This window comes from Malurus melanocephalus, unplaced genomic scaffold (assembly GCF_030028575.1).
Source record: "Malurus melanocephalus ecotype Western Australia unplaced genomic scaffold, MMel_1.1 scaffold_71, whole genome shotgun sequence".
NCBI lineage: Eukaryota > Metazoa > Chordata > Aves > Passeriformes > Maluridae > Malurus > Malurus melanocephalus.
The window spans coordinates 2,273,901-2,288,095 of NW_026623303.1; the positions used below are offsets into that span (position 1 = coordinate 2,273,901).

General features: G+C 46.7%; 1 protein-coding gene across 1 annotated transcript; it reads left to right on the forward strand.

Moving 5' to 3' along the window:
• Window positions 1-10,529: 10,529 nt before the first annotated feature.
• Window positions 10,530-12,229, forward strand: GSX2 (GS homeobox 2). The gene is made up of 2 exons (XM_057366815.1): window positions 10,530-10,989; window positions 11,185-12,229. Exons 1-2 carry the CDS (start codon window positions 10,530-10,532, stop codon window positions 11,523-11,525), a joined length of 801 nt encoding a protein of 266 aa, XP_057222798.1. The 3' UTR covers window positions 11,526-12,229.
• Window positions 12,230-14,195: the final 1,966 nt, after the last annotated feature.

A 14,195-nucleotide genomic window follows, 5' to 3' on the forward strand; every position in this document is an offset into this window, starting at 1 on the left:
TTGCAACTGAACTATAAAACTCAAAGTCACTGTAAAAAGAAGTAGCTTTTATATGATGAAATTGTTAAAATAAGATTTACTAATCTGTATTAAGGTGAAATGCCCTCATGTAACATATTTTAGAGAATTAGGCAATGCCTTTGTCCTTTTTTCTTGAGAATAGAAAGTGCAAAAGTTTTTATCCTGCTTAAAAGCAAATACCCTCTGCTATGCCACCCACATGTACCCATTCTGTTGGAAAACTAGAACTATGTAGTCCTTTAGGATTGAGAACATAATTCTTTGCCTGTCAGATTATTCTGACAAATTACATTATAATTACTTCCTCATTAGTTACTGTGACAAATGTTGATCTAAGGAGAACAGGGAAGGATGTCTTTCATTGAAAATCATCAAAACATGAACAATTGAGATTTCCTCCGAATACTTTCAAGTTCATTAATATCTGGGAATGCTAACATGTTCATTCCTATTGCATATAAGCAAAGAGAGAATTCTAGCACCAGTTTCTTTCAGATATATCAATTTTATTTCCTTTTGAACATCTTTAAAATTGCATCCTTTCTGCTTCCAAGTAGATTTTTTTTTTCTCTCTGATAGTATGGAGCACAAATCTTAAAGCATAAAAAAAGAGACATTCTTATTATGAGTTGTTTAAAGTTGACAAACTCACTTATAGTGGAATCTTACATTCCTAGTGCAAGATTTCCACAAGGGAGGTARAGAGCAAATAACAATTCCAACCTCTGTGGTAAAGCGTGAGAGAGGGGAATAACTGCGACCTCAAAATAAACTTACTTTCCTTTCAAAGCAAGAGACACATTGGAAAAGATTTGCCTTTCTTCAGGACCCACTTCCTTTGAGTTCATTTTTGGCTGCTAGCAGTCTCACCCTAAGCATCACTTGATGCAGCACAGAGAAAATCTCTACTTTATCCCATCACTCTGTGAGTGCTACAGTTCTTGCTATGTGTGTGATGAAGCAGCAGAGGAAAGAGTTGCACATCTGGTTTAAAGGCACTTTGTGATCTGATTCACTTGGGAATCTCATTTGGGACAGTAGAGTTTTGCTCCCCTCAAAAAGACTAGCACATCAATTCCAGCCCACAGCAAACAATTAAATCAGTGAAGTTTGGGTAACTGATCTGTTTGTACACAATGGCCAGCTTGTACCAGGATGTCCTGGCAAGCAGGAGAATAACCTATGTAAGTTCTTACCCACAATGGAATAGGAAAGCTGCGTTGGGCTCCCTTTGCCCAATGAGTTAGTAAAGTATAATCAGATTCAGCAGACTCTTTACTGTTATGTACTGCAAGATACTGAAAAATAGCAGATTTTGGGTCAAATCCCAGTTCTGCAACTGGCTCGCTCTGGTACCTTGGACAAACTGATTGTTTGAATATGTACATCTTTCCCACAGTTGGTAAATTATTGGCAGGACTCTRTGAACTGGGATGCTCCCAGGTTTTTTTCCACTGGGCAATATCTTAACATACAACTGTTGTTTCTGTGTGTGCATCTAGGAAGTGTGATCATGGCTTTTATTTTTATTTCTTTAGTATCCTTGAAAGGCCTTTTGTAGCTCTGGAGAATGAGCTGACCTCTTTTGTTCCCCTAGCCTGAAAAAGGTCATATTTTGTTTAACTAACCTTTGAAAACACCAGGCCAAATTCTACTCCCACTGCACCATWCAGGATAGCTGCAGAGTTATTCTGTCTTACAGCTCTGAACTGAGAGTAGTATTTTACTCAAACCTTTCCATCTTCTGACTTGTGGCTGGTCTGTCTTARCATGTCTGAGAGTGCAGACAGTCACAACTCTTATACACTGTAGCATTAATTGTATCCTAGACACATACATGTTTTAACATGAATATTCGTTCTTTGGCTCAGCTGAAGTGCAAGAGAGGGAACACAGACTCCTAATTTGGACACAGTTGTGTCTGAACTACTCTTAAAACTTTGGACTCCTTTTTGGCTGATGTTTTTTCATCTGGTCAATGTATCATAGTAATTTTTTTGCACAATAAATTTGTAACTTAGACRTTCATGGTTCCATCTTCTACCACTTTAGGTTTCAATACTTTTTCCTTCTTCAGAGGCTTCATGCTGTTTCAGGTTCTTTGGTTGGCTTGAGGTTTTTTTTTTTTATTTTTAATTTTAATCTATTTATTTATTTTCTTTCCCAAAAGAGTACTTTGAACTTTATAAAATTGTTTTCAAAGCTTATATCATTCCCTTTCCATTAGATTTTGACATAGCCTCAATATTACAGTATATAAAATGAGCTTCAAACTAATATACTTATTCAAGGTCATAAAACATGTGAAATTATTTTGWTTCTATGATTTTTCAAACAGAGAGCTTAAAACACAAGCTTGGACAATGTTTTCATGAGAAACAAGAAGAGGCAGCCTAGGYAAAACTTTTAATTGTTTTTTAAATCAAAACCTTCATTTTGATTTCATTTTGACATGCCTGTATTGTATCCTTCTTTAATATTTTACCTTCTTCATAGGAAAGCAAGAATAGGATACCTCAAGCCTGAACTTCACTGAGGCTCTGCTCCCTGAAACTTTCAGATTTGTTCCTGTATTTTAAATTGAGGATACAAAAAGATGAGTATGATTAAGAGCCGATTCCAGCTACAGGCATTAGATATTTGTTTTCACATCACAGCTGCTCAGGCAAAAAGCTAAGACTATATTGAGAAAACGGAACTGAAGWAATGAGAGGATTGGTTTATTTCTTGTAGAGGTTTACAGATTGCATCAAAATCAGACCAAAGTTTATTCTGACATGTGAAAAAACCTTGGCACATATGGCTTTCATTACACATCTTAACAACAAATGTAAAAATGGGGGAAAACCCAAACAAAAGTGACAGTTCCTCYTGGAGCAAAGGCAGTGTCCAGAACACTAAACAGGCGATGAACAGGGATGGTATAGGGCATACAGAAGGCAGGAAGGATGCAGCAGAGCACAGCTTCCACATTTGCTCTAGGCTTTCTGTGGACCTTAATTTTTAAGAGTACAAATCCAGCATATTTCTTAGATAACAGATTCACTCAAGTAATCAACAACTAAAAAATAAGTCATCATCAAAAAATTGATGTTAAGTGTTTGCATGTGTCTTCAGAAAAAAAATCGAATCCCATAACTAAAGGGACTACTATGTAAAAGTCAGAAATGTGTCAAGTTTTCTCTTAAAACTACTTCTATTTCATATTCCCATTGGTAAATCCCACAAAGACTTTCAGAACTTAATTTCTCTCGGTTAGAAGGGGGTTTTGCTTCTTTTCTGTGCTAAGTTTCTACATGGCCAGAGTATATCCACCTGTTCTTGTGATGATGTTCCTCTTCAGATGGGGTAGCTCTTTTCTGTTGTAGATATTTATCTCACTGGTATAAGCAACAATCATATCTCCTCTCTCTCTTGAGTTTTCTCTTCTCGTGAGGTTCCATGTTCCTCTAATACTGTACTTCTCACTAGATATGCTCAGATTTAGGGGGTTTTTTTTCTGAGATGGATGTGGCAAACTGCTATCACGGACAAGGTTTCTCCATGCACACTGTCATGGGCTTTGACCATCCTCTTGGGTTTCCCCACACATGGTTGGCATGTTTCAGAGTCCACATGCAGAGTATTTCCATCTCCTTAGTGCAATGCCCTTGTCTGTTGTGCTCTGTGATACCTGTTGCCTTACCATAGCGCAGTGATGCTTTGTAAACATGGATTAATGCATCCAGGTGCCCCAGTCAATGTCACATTCAGCCATGAAGCTCCTAGCTCAAGTTGGCTTTGTCATTGCATCTCTTCTAGTATGGCACTCCAGTCTCCACAGGTACTGACTTCATTGCTTTCCTATGAATAGTGAAGTCGTGTTGGCTGTGGCAAGAAAACAAATTAAACTAAATAATTCAACTGCTTCTGAGACTTATCCTTGAGGAACTCCATCATAACTMTATTCCTCTCTGCTTTCTGAATTTAGAGAAGTGGTATCATCTCTCATTAGGTAATTCCTTCATAAGTCTACAGTTCTTGAATATCCCRCATCCATACTTTCATTACAGGAAAATGAAATAAATTATAACAATTTAATTTGTTTAGGCTACGTAAAGTGAACTCAAAATTTACATAGTTTTCGGACTGTGAAATAGTTATCTCCTACAATATAATGGTATGTTTGATTACCTCTTCATTTTTCTCACAAGCAGCATTTAATGTCCATTCCTGTTAGTCAGGCTTTTAAAAATGTGGCACTTCCTCTGGTAGAAAACTCAAAAGACTGCTTCTTTGTCACTGTCAAGCAGAATGATTCAACCTAACCATGACACCTAAGGATTAAAATGCACAAGACCTGAATTTCAAGGATAGAAATGGAGTGGGATGTTTAGTATTACATAGAATCTCATGTTCTTTGTTGGATTGGGGCCTGTATTACTACAAAGTGTCACTCTTGAGTTGATTTGTGGTACATCACTGTGAAACCTAACCAGGTCATGACTGGTGTGTTCTAGAGTCCACAGCAGCATTTTGAATCCTTGTTCTGACTCACATGGCCTTGGGGTTTCAACTCCATCTCCCAAAATAAAACCTCAATGAGGCTGCTGCAAGGGTTTAACTTCATCCCCTTTAAGATACACTATCATTGCTTTCTCTCACACAYGTCACGTGTAACAGCTAGCAATTTTAGCTGTTACAGCTGTGAACAATGGCCAGTAATGAGACCAGAATCTTGACTGCCTGTAGTGTGTGCCCTGATACCTGTGGACCCATACCTGAAGAGTACTAGAGACATGGCAAGGACAGACAGAGAGAAATATCAGACAAGACTCAGTAACAATGCCTCTGGGCATTTTCTTCTTCTGTCTCCTTCACATGCTCTCTTGTAGAATGCTATGGTGAGGAGACACAGACAAGAGTTTTTTGCTTCCTGACACTGAAGGGAACTAATCAAAGTGCCAAGACTCTTTTACAGAGGGTTGAAGACGGAGAGAATTAAGTCCCACACCTGAATATATATGAGCAGACCTGATTGACTTAGGAAGAGCCTCCCAAAGTGAATGATGAAAGTTCCCACTCAAAACAAAATGTATAACAGAATTAAGCCTTCTGTCTGGTCATTATATGAAAGACAGTTGTCACTGTAGGCCTGCAGGTGAAAGCAAAAGGCACTGAATTGRGCTGTGAAGGGAGAGAGCAGATGAAGGCTGCTGTTGGAGCTTTTYGAAGCACTCATGCAAATACAAATGATCATAGCTGCCCTGAAGGACTCACTCATGTAGAAATTTGCTGCTAATCATGTGAAAGAGTAATTTTGTGAAAAGCAGCAACAGCATGGAGCAGCGTCATCTTTCCAAAGGTGGCAAAGGGGTTGCAAAAAGTAGTAGGTTTCTTCTTAGAGAGAAGGGTATCTCCCACTCCAGCTGGAGTCCTGCCATCTGCCACCACTCCCACTCCACGAGGTGTGAGAAGGCACTGGGCAAGAGGGACTCTTGCCGGACTGGGCAGTCCCGGAAAGGGCTGCCAGGGGTTTGTCCTTCCTCAGTGCAGGGGCACCCCTTCATTTCCTCGGAAACGGCCCAATTTCCTGGAGGGGAGAGGGAGTTGCCGTGCCAAGTCTAGGTGGGGTAATTTATGACCGGGGATGGAGGCAAAGGTAATCTCTCACGGAAGTGAATGACACCGAGGATCTTCATCTGCGGGTAAAGGGGAGAAGTTGCCTGCCCTATCACTCCTCAGCCCGCAGTCAGCCTGCAAACCCTTGGGCTGCGACCCCGTCTCCGGAGACAGTTTTCGTGCCCCTGTCCTCTGGGACCGAGGAGAGAAAGGCGGATGCCCGAAGATGGGCAGAGTTTGAGGGGTGGTGGGGTCTCGGCCTCAACTCTATCCTGTTCCCCCAGGCAGCGAGGAGCTGGGCAGGCAGCACTGAGCGCTCACAATCCCGGGGCACGACTCCTGTTCTCGGCTTGGCGGSCGCCGGCCCCTGCCATTAATGAGATTCTTTGAAATCCAAAAAAAGCGAGATTTAATGTTACATCCTTATCTTCGGAAGAGCGCGGTTTTCTTGCCGCGGCGACGTCACTTGTTAAACAATCCGCGGCTGAGCCCCTGAAAAGAGAGGCATTGCACCCTTCGTGCTGAATGCGTTTCTCAGTGCGCATAACGCCAGGGCCTTTTGATGTCTCACAATGCGTGTTACGCCCAAAGATTGTCTCTTTGGACAGATCTACAACGCTTGGCTTCATGTTTGGAAGTTAAATGGACAGCGAGGTTGTAGAAACTCCCACGCTTGAAGCTGGCGCAGACACTCGGTACTTTCGCCTGTTACTTTCCATGAGTGAAAGCGGCAGGGGTGGAGGGAAGGGGCTGCTGGTTTAATCCGTGCTCCGAGGCAAAGGGAGCGGGGGGGGAAGCAATCCAGACTTTTCCTCTCTTTTCTTTTCTTCAGTTTATTCTTTGGCAGCCTTAAAATAAGTGCTATGTGCAAAGCGTGCGCCCTGCCTAGGTAGCTTGTGTCTGGAAGTGGCTGGCAATGTTGCTGCTCCATGAAATCAAAATTTATGATTATTCAAATGTTGGGGACTGTGAAAGGAGAGGAAGAAAGAGAGAAAATTAATATTGCAGCTGTTCTTCTGATTAATGAGAGATAATTGCTCATGAAAAGTCACCCCTGTGGCATTTTGTTGTCTCCTGGATCTTTGTTCTTTTCCACTATTATTGAGGACTTTCTTGAAGACTAAGCGGTTCTTTTCAATTTTTGGTATTCAGAAAGTGTTGCTTGGTTACAGATAATGGAGAAATCTCGGGCTATATTGGGTAAGATGTGCCACAGACAGCAATATCACAATGCCACTTTCAGAAAAGGATGGATACAAGTTAACGATGCGCTTTCAATAAAACATTAATAGACTTGTTCACGCTTTTATAATGACCTCCTTAATGGGTGCTGGGGGCGAGTCCTGTCTTTTGCTTGCGTTCACTCCAGAAAGGCCGGCATCGGGATCGCCGATCACTTTGGAAACTAATAGGAAATCAATGTTAGACAAGTGAATTAATGCAATGATAGCGCAGGAGCCCGCGGCCGCTGGCTTACCCACGCACGGCTTTATTYTGAGCGTGACTTTTCCGTTAGAGAACAGCCCCTGCCCAGGGCCACCGCATGTCACCCCGGTGTGATGTTTGCGACTACGGCTGCTCTGCAGGGGTTGTTTCGGGATTGTTGGTTTGGGTTTTGGTGTTTATTTGGTTTTTTTTTTTTTTTTTTTTCTGCACGAAACGTGTCTCCGGGCTGCGGCACTTTCCACTGAGGCAGCTCGTCCCGTGAACTCCGCGGAGATGCGCGCCTGAAAGCCGGCGCTTTCTCCGGGCGGGCATGGTTTTTTCTTCTGCCGGGAGCTGCGGGGGTTGGGGGAGGGAAGAGAAAGAGTTGCTTTTGTCATTTAAGCCGTGAATCTCTTCTACATAAAGGTGTTAGAGACATCTGGAAGAAAAGAGGGACCAGCACCCAGTCCTGCGCTCGGCGGACCAGGGGAGCGCCTCTGATGTTCTTTTTGAACACTTTCAAAAGGGGGCAATTTCGTTACATTCTCATTTGTTACACTGTCTTGAACTAAAGGCAGACAAAGCTATACTCTGTCACCCCGAGCAGAATGAAGGGAATCAAAGGATTTTCCCTTAAAAGGACTAATTTTCTCCTTGAATTATGAAAGTAATGGCTAGGTAACAGCCTGTGCTCTGTACCCAACTGCTTAATACCTTCTAAATCCTTCCACGTGGCTCTCCCAGTCGTAGCAATTAGAGCTCATTATAGGCTCATAAGAGCTCTCATTTCGGGGATTACTTAATGGACAATGAAATTTTATCGGACAGAATTATTGAAAAATAAAATTGTAACGAGGCCGATGTGATGTGGGCGCACGCCTTGCATCATTCCGCCTGGTTTGGGATGTCTTTGCTTTCAAATGACTTCTTTTCTTGCTCTGGCTTTCAGGGGTGGGTTTTTCTTAGTGATTTCTCTCTCTCTCTTTTATCACTACATTTGGTTTATTATAACAATTACAAATTGCAATTTTGATCCGACTCTTGGTCTGTCTGCCTTCCCTTACGACAGCCCCCTCCCCAGATCTACTCTATCACTGCAGAGGGCTTTTTCCACTGAGGTTTGGGGTTGTATTAGTATTGCTATTATTATTTTCATTTTCCAGAATAGCTTCTCCTAAAGGAAACAAAAAATTAAATAAATTATTTTTTTTTTAATTAAAATAAAATTAATATATTGGTTAAAGTCTTCTCCAGACATACTTTACTTTAAGCGGGAAGAGCCAGACCGAAAAATGCCATGCTTGTGCACGATGACCGTGACTAGAATCTCAGCGGCCCCACCGGAGCTCAGGAGGCAGAGCCCCCGGGTCTCCCGTGGGCCACGAACCGCAGGCTCTCAGTGGCGGCGCGGGCAGCGGTCGTTGGGGCTGYGGGGCCTGGCGGCTGCGGGGCCTCGGCTGAGCCCTGGGCAGCAGTTTGGGAAAAAGTAGGTGAGGTTGGAGCCGACCCGCCTAAACCCCGCGAGCCCCTAATTGTTGTCACAAGACGCGGGATTAGCGCATTGCTGGAATAGCTGTCTGTTTACACTGCGGAGCCCCCGCCGGCCGGTAAACACTTTCTAATTGAATTCTAATCACATTCAAATAGCCACATAACCAGCCTCAGCTGCAATTCATAAAACTTTAATTGCTATCCATAAATCCTCAGATCACCGAGTGTGGAGTGTCCCTAAAACCGCCGTTGCATCGTGCCTGTCCGGGGAGGTGCGGGGGGGAAAGGGGAACAGGGCTGGGGGACAGCCGACCTCTGCTCAGGGGGACCGCACAGCGACACTGCCCGCGGCAGGTTGGGGATGGGAATGGGGACGGGGATGAGGGCGAGGACGGGACAGCATAGCACAGCACAGAAACCTGGCCCCTTTCTTCGCAAGGCTCCAGTGTCACTGCCGAGCCTCGCTGGTCCCAGGGGCGAGGAAATGACGGCTCCATCAGAAGGCGGTTTTATTTTGCTGGGTTTAACAGAGGGAGAGTGGGTGCGCGGGAGGGCTTGTAGGATGTCCTCGGCCYGGCCCGGCCCTTGCGCACGATAACCGCTTCTGAACACGTTTTGACTATTGCTGCGCTCTCGAGTTTCTGTTCAGCCTCTGGTAATCAGGCGTAGTCTGTGTTTTCTGCTTTAGAGCACAATTGTCACTTCCCTTTCCCGTGTCAAGTGGGATGGGATCCGCAGTCTGTTTCAAACGCCGCTTCGCATCTGCTAAACAAGAACGCAATCGTCCTTCTATTAACGATAAGTGTCTTCTTAAACTCCCATAAAACAGGTCATTGGAAAATCGCGTAATATGCTGCGAATACCTTGGCTTTTTAATGCACTCTGAAATGCTTCGGAGCCACCGACCGTATTTAGCTGTTTATCCAATTTTACTTTGAATGATTGCTTCAGCAAACTTGGTGGAGATCAAAGAATCCCTCCCTGACATGTTCGCTTTTCATTAGCGCTGCGCACTGCAGTCCTGGAGCGGGCGGGGAAGTTCGCTTGGAAGTTTTCCGTTTTGATACCGTTTGGCTGAGAAGTGTCCAGATATTTGAAGGCTTTGTCCGTTGCAGTAATTGCCAATTTGGCAAGATTCACTCGAGGTGAAAAGGGCGAGGAGGAAAAAAAGCCACCCAACACAGCCTACATGCATATGCATGCGCAGACACACAAATGTGCGCCATCTCTAACTTTTTATCTACGGCTGCATCTGAGTCCCTGACTCCTCTGATACAGAAAGGGCCTCCTGAACGAGTCCTGAGTKCAGAGAGTGGGCYGGACTGGAGAAAGGTGCTGGCTCCRGGCCTCCATGGGATCCACTGACCTTTGGATGTTATTTTACTGGGGGTGAGGGGGGCGGTGTTGAACCGCTTGTTTCAGCGCACCACCTGCTCTCACCTCTCTTACCCTTCCCGGCGGGGGAAAGGAGCGTTCTCCTCGGGGAGAAGCCCCGAGCAGAACCTCCTTCCGATTAATTTTATGCCCAGCATCCCGGGTGTGTTGACAGAGGGATATGCCTGCGAGCGCGACGTGTGACGGGGCAGCGGGGCAGCCACCCCCTCCCCGCTTTCTCTGCTCCTATAATTTATTTGAGGCGGAGGCAAAGGAGTGAAGTCATCGGGCAACGAGCAAGCATGCACACTTTGCCCCCCCCACCCCACCCCACCCCGCTTTGGTCCCCCCCCGGCAGCCTCTCCTGCCGGCCTGGGAAGCCGGGGAGATTTAGATCTGCGAGGCTTTCAGCCATCACGTGTTTAAATAGTTGATATAAAACCCCGGCGCAGGGGATCCAGGCGGGGGGACTTTAAGACCAGCCCTCTCCAGGGACCCTTTTGTTCAGCTCTCAAACATAAGCACCTTCTCCACTCGCCAGGACTTCAGTGGCAACTTGGCCAAGCAGGAAAAAACCGACTTTGGGAGAGCCGCCCCCGGCCTCGCAGCCCTCCGCAATGTCCCGCTCCTTCTATGTCGACTCCTTRATCATCAAAGACTCCTCGAGGCCGGCTCCGTCCCTTCCTGAGCATCATCACGGCCAGGACTTCTTCATCCCTCTCAGCATGCCTTCCCCCCTCGTCATGTCAGTGTCGGGCCCGGGCTGCCCGTCCCGAAAGAGCGGCGCCTTCTGCGTCTGCCCGCTCTGTGTCACCTCGCACCTGCACTCCTCCCGCGGCGGCGGCGGCGGCGGAGGGGCCATCCCTCTGCTCAAGAGCCAGTTCCCCGCCGCCGCAGGCGAGGCCCAGTGCTGCCCGCGGACCGGCCACGCTCACCACCCGCCGCAGCACCCGCCGCCCGCCGCCTCGGTGCCCGCCACCGCCGCCGCCCTGGGACATCCTGCGCATCACCCACCTGCCTGCGCCGCCACCACCTACAGCGTCAGCGACCCCCGGAGGTTTCACTGCCTCGGCATGGGTAGGAGCCCTGCGGCCGCCGGGAAGGGGGGCAGCGGGAGAAGGGGTGCCYCCAAGGGAGAGCGGCAGTCCCGGGTCGGAAAGCTGCTGGGGAATGTCCTCTTTTTCTCTCTCTCTCTCTCTGTGTCTCTCTGTCTCTCTCTCTTCTCCCCGCTTTCCCCTGTCCCGCTGAAGTTCGCGTTTCTCTCCCGTCCAGGAGGGTCCGAATCCAGCCAAATTCAAAATGGGAAACGGATGAGGACTGCTTTTACCAGTACCCAGCTCTTGGAGCTGGAGCGGGAATTCTCCTCCAACATGTACCTGTCCCGGCTGCGGAGGATCGAGATAGCCACGTACCTGAACCTGTCCGAGAAGCAAGTGAAAATCTGGTTCCAAAACAGGAGGGTGAAGCACAAGAAGGAAGGCAAAGGCACCCAGAGAAACTCGCACGGGGGCTGCAAGTGCAACACCAGCCAAGGGCATTACCCCCGGTCGGAGGATGAAGAGTCTCTATCTCCCTCATCGGCTACCGAAGACAAAGAGATCTCCCCGTTATGAGCCCGGCTCGGAGCTCCGCTCTYGCCGCCGGGTCCCAGCCCACAGCGAGGTGACAGCGGCTTACCTGGCATCTCTGCCCGGGTGCGGCAGCCCTCTAACTTGCGGCGGGCTGGCCAGGGCAGCCGCGGAGGTTAATTGTCATCCATTTTCAGTAATAGAGAGAGATATATATAAATATATTTTCGGAATGTAAATGTTTTAGTCGTGAGAGTTCAACTAAAACGTTATTTATGTAACCCCAGGAGAGGGCACCTGCTCTTTCTAAAATGTAACATGGGACAGGGCTGGCATGGCCCAGGGTACCTTCCCCTCTACACCCCCAGGCAATTTAAAGGAAAAAAAACAAACGCGTTTGAAACTGAAAGGCGAGACATAAAAAACATGAAAAGCAAACTAAAACCTGTAGAGAACCTTCTGGACGGACTTCGTTAAAAAAAAATAAAAAAGAAAAGACATAAAGATCGGCCGTTTACGTTTGGGACGGCTGTTTGTGAATAGTTTTATATAAAAATTATATTTATATTTATTTAAATAAACGCGATCAGACGAGAATTTAATTCTTTTCTTCTTAAGCCCCCGACTCCTCCTTCCTCACACAAGTGCCAGACCAGTCGCAGCAGCTAAAGTGGACTGGCTGGACAAGGTGTTTTTCTTTGCAGTCCTTGTCCTTCGTACGGTGAAAACATCGCTGTATATGTGTCATATCTCCGTAAAAAGTGAAAATAAAAGCCATCGGCTACTAACACGAACATGTTTTCTGTTCCCCTGTGACTCGGGACTGGGGGGCGGAGAAGGGGGGAACTCCGTTCGGGCCGGAATGCAAATACAGCCGGTCCTCTGAGTCCAGCAGCTTTGTGTTCTGTCCCAGCCGGAGCCAGCGCACGCCTCCCGGCGACTGACAGCTTTCTGCCGTCTGCTGGCCCGGCGGCACCACGTCGGGGACACCCGACTGCCGCTGGCCCGGGTCCGCCGATCACGGCACGGGGCCGGAGGGAAGGGCTGTGCGCCGGGATCCCGCGCCCAGCACCGCGCCCGCCGGGGCGATGCTGCRCGGCCTGGTTGCCCCGGCTCTTCCCTCACCGAGGGGGCTGGCGGCACACGTCGACCCTTCACAGGGCTGTAACTCCGCTTAAGTTATTAGCGGGGTTGATGTCAAGCAGAGACCAGGGATATTTTAGTTTTTGTTTTGTTTTGTTTTTTAACTCAAGTGCTGTATAAGTGTTCGCTCTTTTCGGTGTTGATTTCGTTAGGCGCCCTGGCCAGGCTTAGGGAGAAGATCTGAGAGCAAACCCACTGGTGGGGTTAGGATGRCACACGGTTGAAGTGCTCTGCAATCTGCGTCGGCCAGCATGCGGCCACGGGTCCCGTCCTGCCTCTACCTTGGACAGTCCATCCTGAGCACCGTGCAGGAGGCTGAAGCAGATTGGGATGGACCTGAAGTTGGTCAGTCCCAAATGAAACCCTTTATAACTGTTATCCTAGTTCCTGCAGTACTGGCAGACAGCATATGAGCAAATCAGAAGTGCCTTTTGCATGTTATTTCTCTTGCCTTTTCCTTGRGTGGATTTTACACTAATCCAACAAACACTTTTGCCTTCAACCTCTGAAAATGTGCTGAAACATTTTCCGTAAATAATTCCCTGAACAATCTCTATATTTCTTRTGTTTGATCCCTAACTTTGGAGCTTCAGCTCCAAAAGCATGTCTCCAATTTGATTTGCTGAAGGCAAATGTTGAAGAGAGAGGCAGTCCCAGAAGAGTGACACATTGCTTGCCTGTCTTGGAGGAGAGGCGGGGTGCATGGGCAGGGCTGGAGTAGGATGGAAAGAGCCTGKTGTGGGCCCTGCCCCACAGCCTCGACCAGCTTTAGTTCTTGGGGCACAGGCAGAAGCAGCACACCCATGTGTAACAGGAAGRGAAAGAAAAAGCAGGATGAATATTCTAACCTAGACGTGGAAAACAAATAAAAAATCTCGCTGTTCCATATCACAACCATTTCACTGCCTGAGCTGACTACAGAGGCCAGCAGCCCACATGCCAGCTGAGTGGCTGGGCATCTTGTTTACCCAAGTGGCAGTCCTCTCACTTGCCACACTGGGGAGACCAAAGAGCCAGAGGCTTGAGGTCCTTGTGACTCCCTCCCAGGGGGGCCTTATGGAGGGTCTGGTTAACGGTGTTGTCTCCTCTTCCCCTAAAATCTGCTGAGTTGTAATCTKGAAATCGTTGATTCTCTGCTTCAGTTCACCTGTGTCTAGGTGGCTTCTATAATCACAGTGGGTCTTTTCCAAACTTGAAGCTCTGGGAGGAGGYGTTAGCTCCACAGAAATTACTGCCCACCCTCTCAGCAGTGTCATCTCATGCTGCAATAGGCCTACAGCAGCCTGGGAAAGCAAAGAYTTGCTGCGTGCCGAAAAAGCATCACAGTCTCTGAAATCTAAGAATGAAAAACTCAAAGATATTTTAAAACTGTAGAAATACTCTTGATAGAATGTATCTGTTCTCAGTGCAACTCTGTGGAAATATGCACCTCAGTGAATAAACTGGTATTTTCCTCTGTTTCKAGAAGATAAATAGTGAGGTTTTTCTTCATTGCAGTGTTTAGCAATTTCTTAAAAATTAAGTTAGTTGCTCTTTCTTGTAGTAATCAATGTTTGCATGTATCTTTCAAGA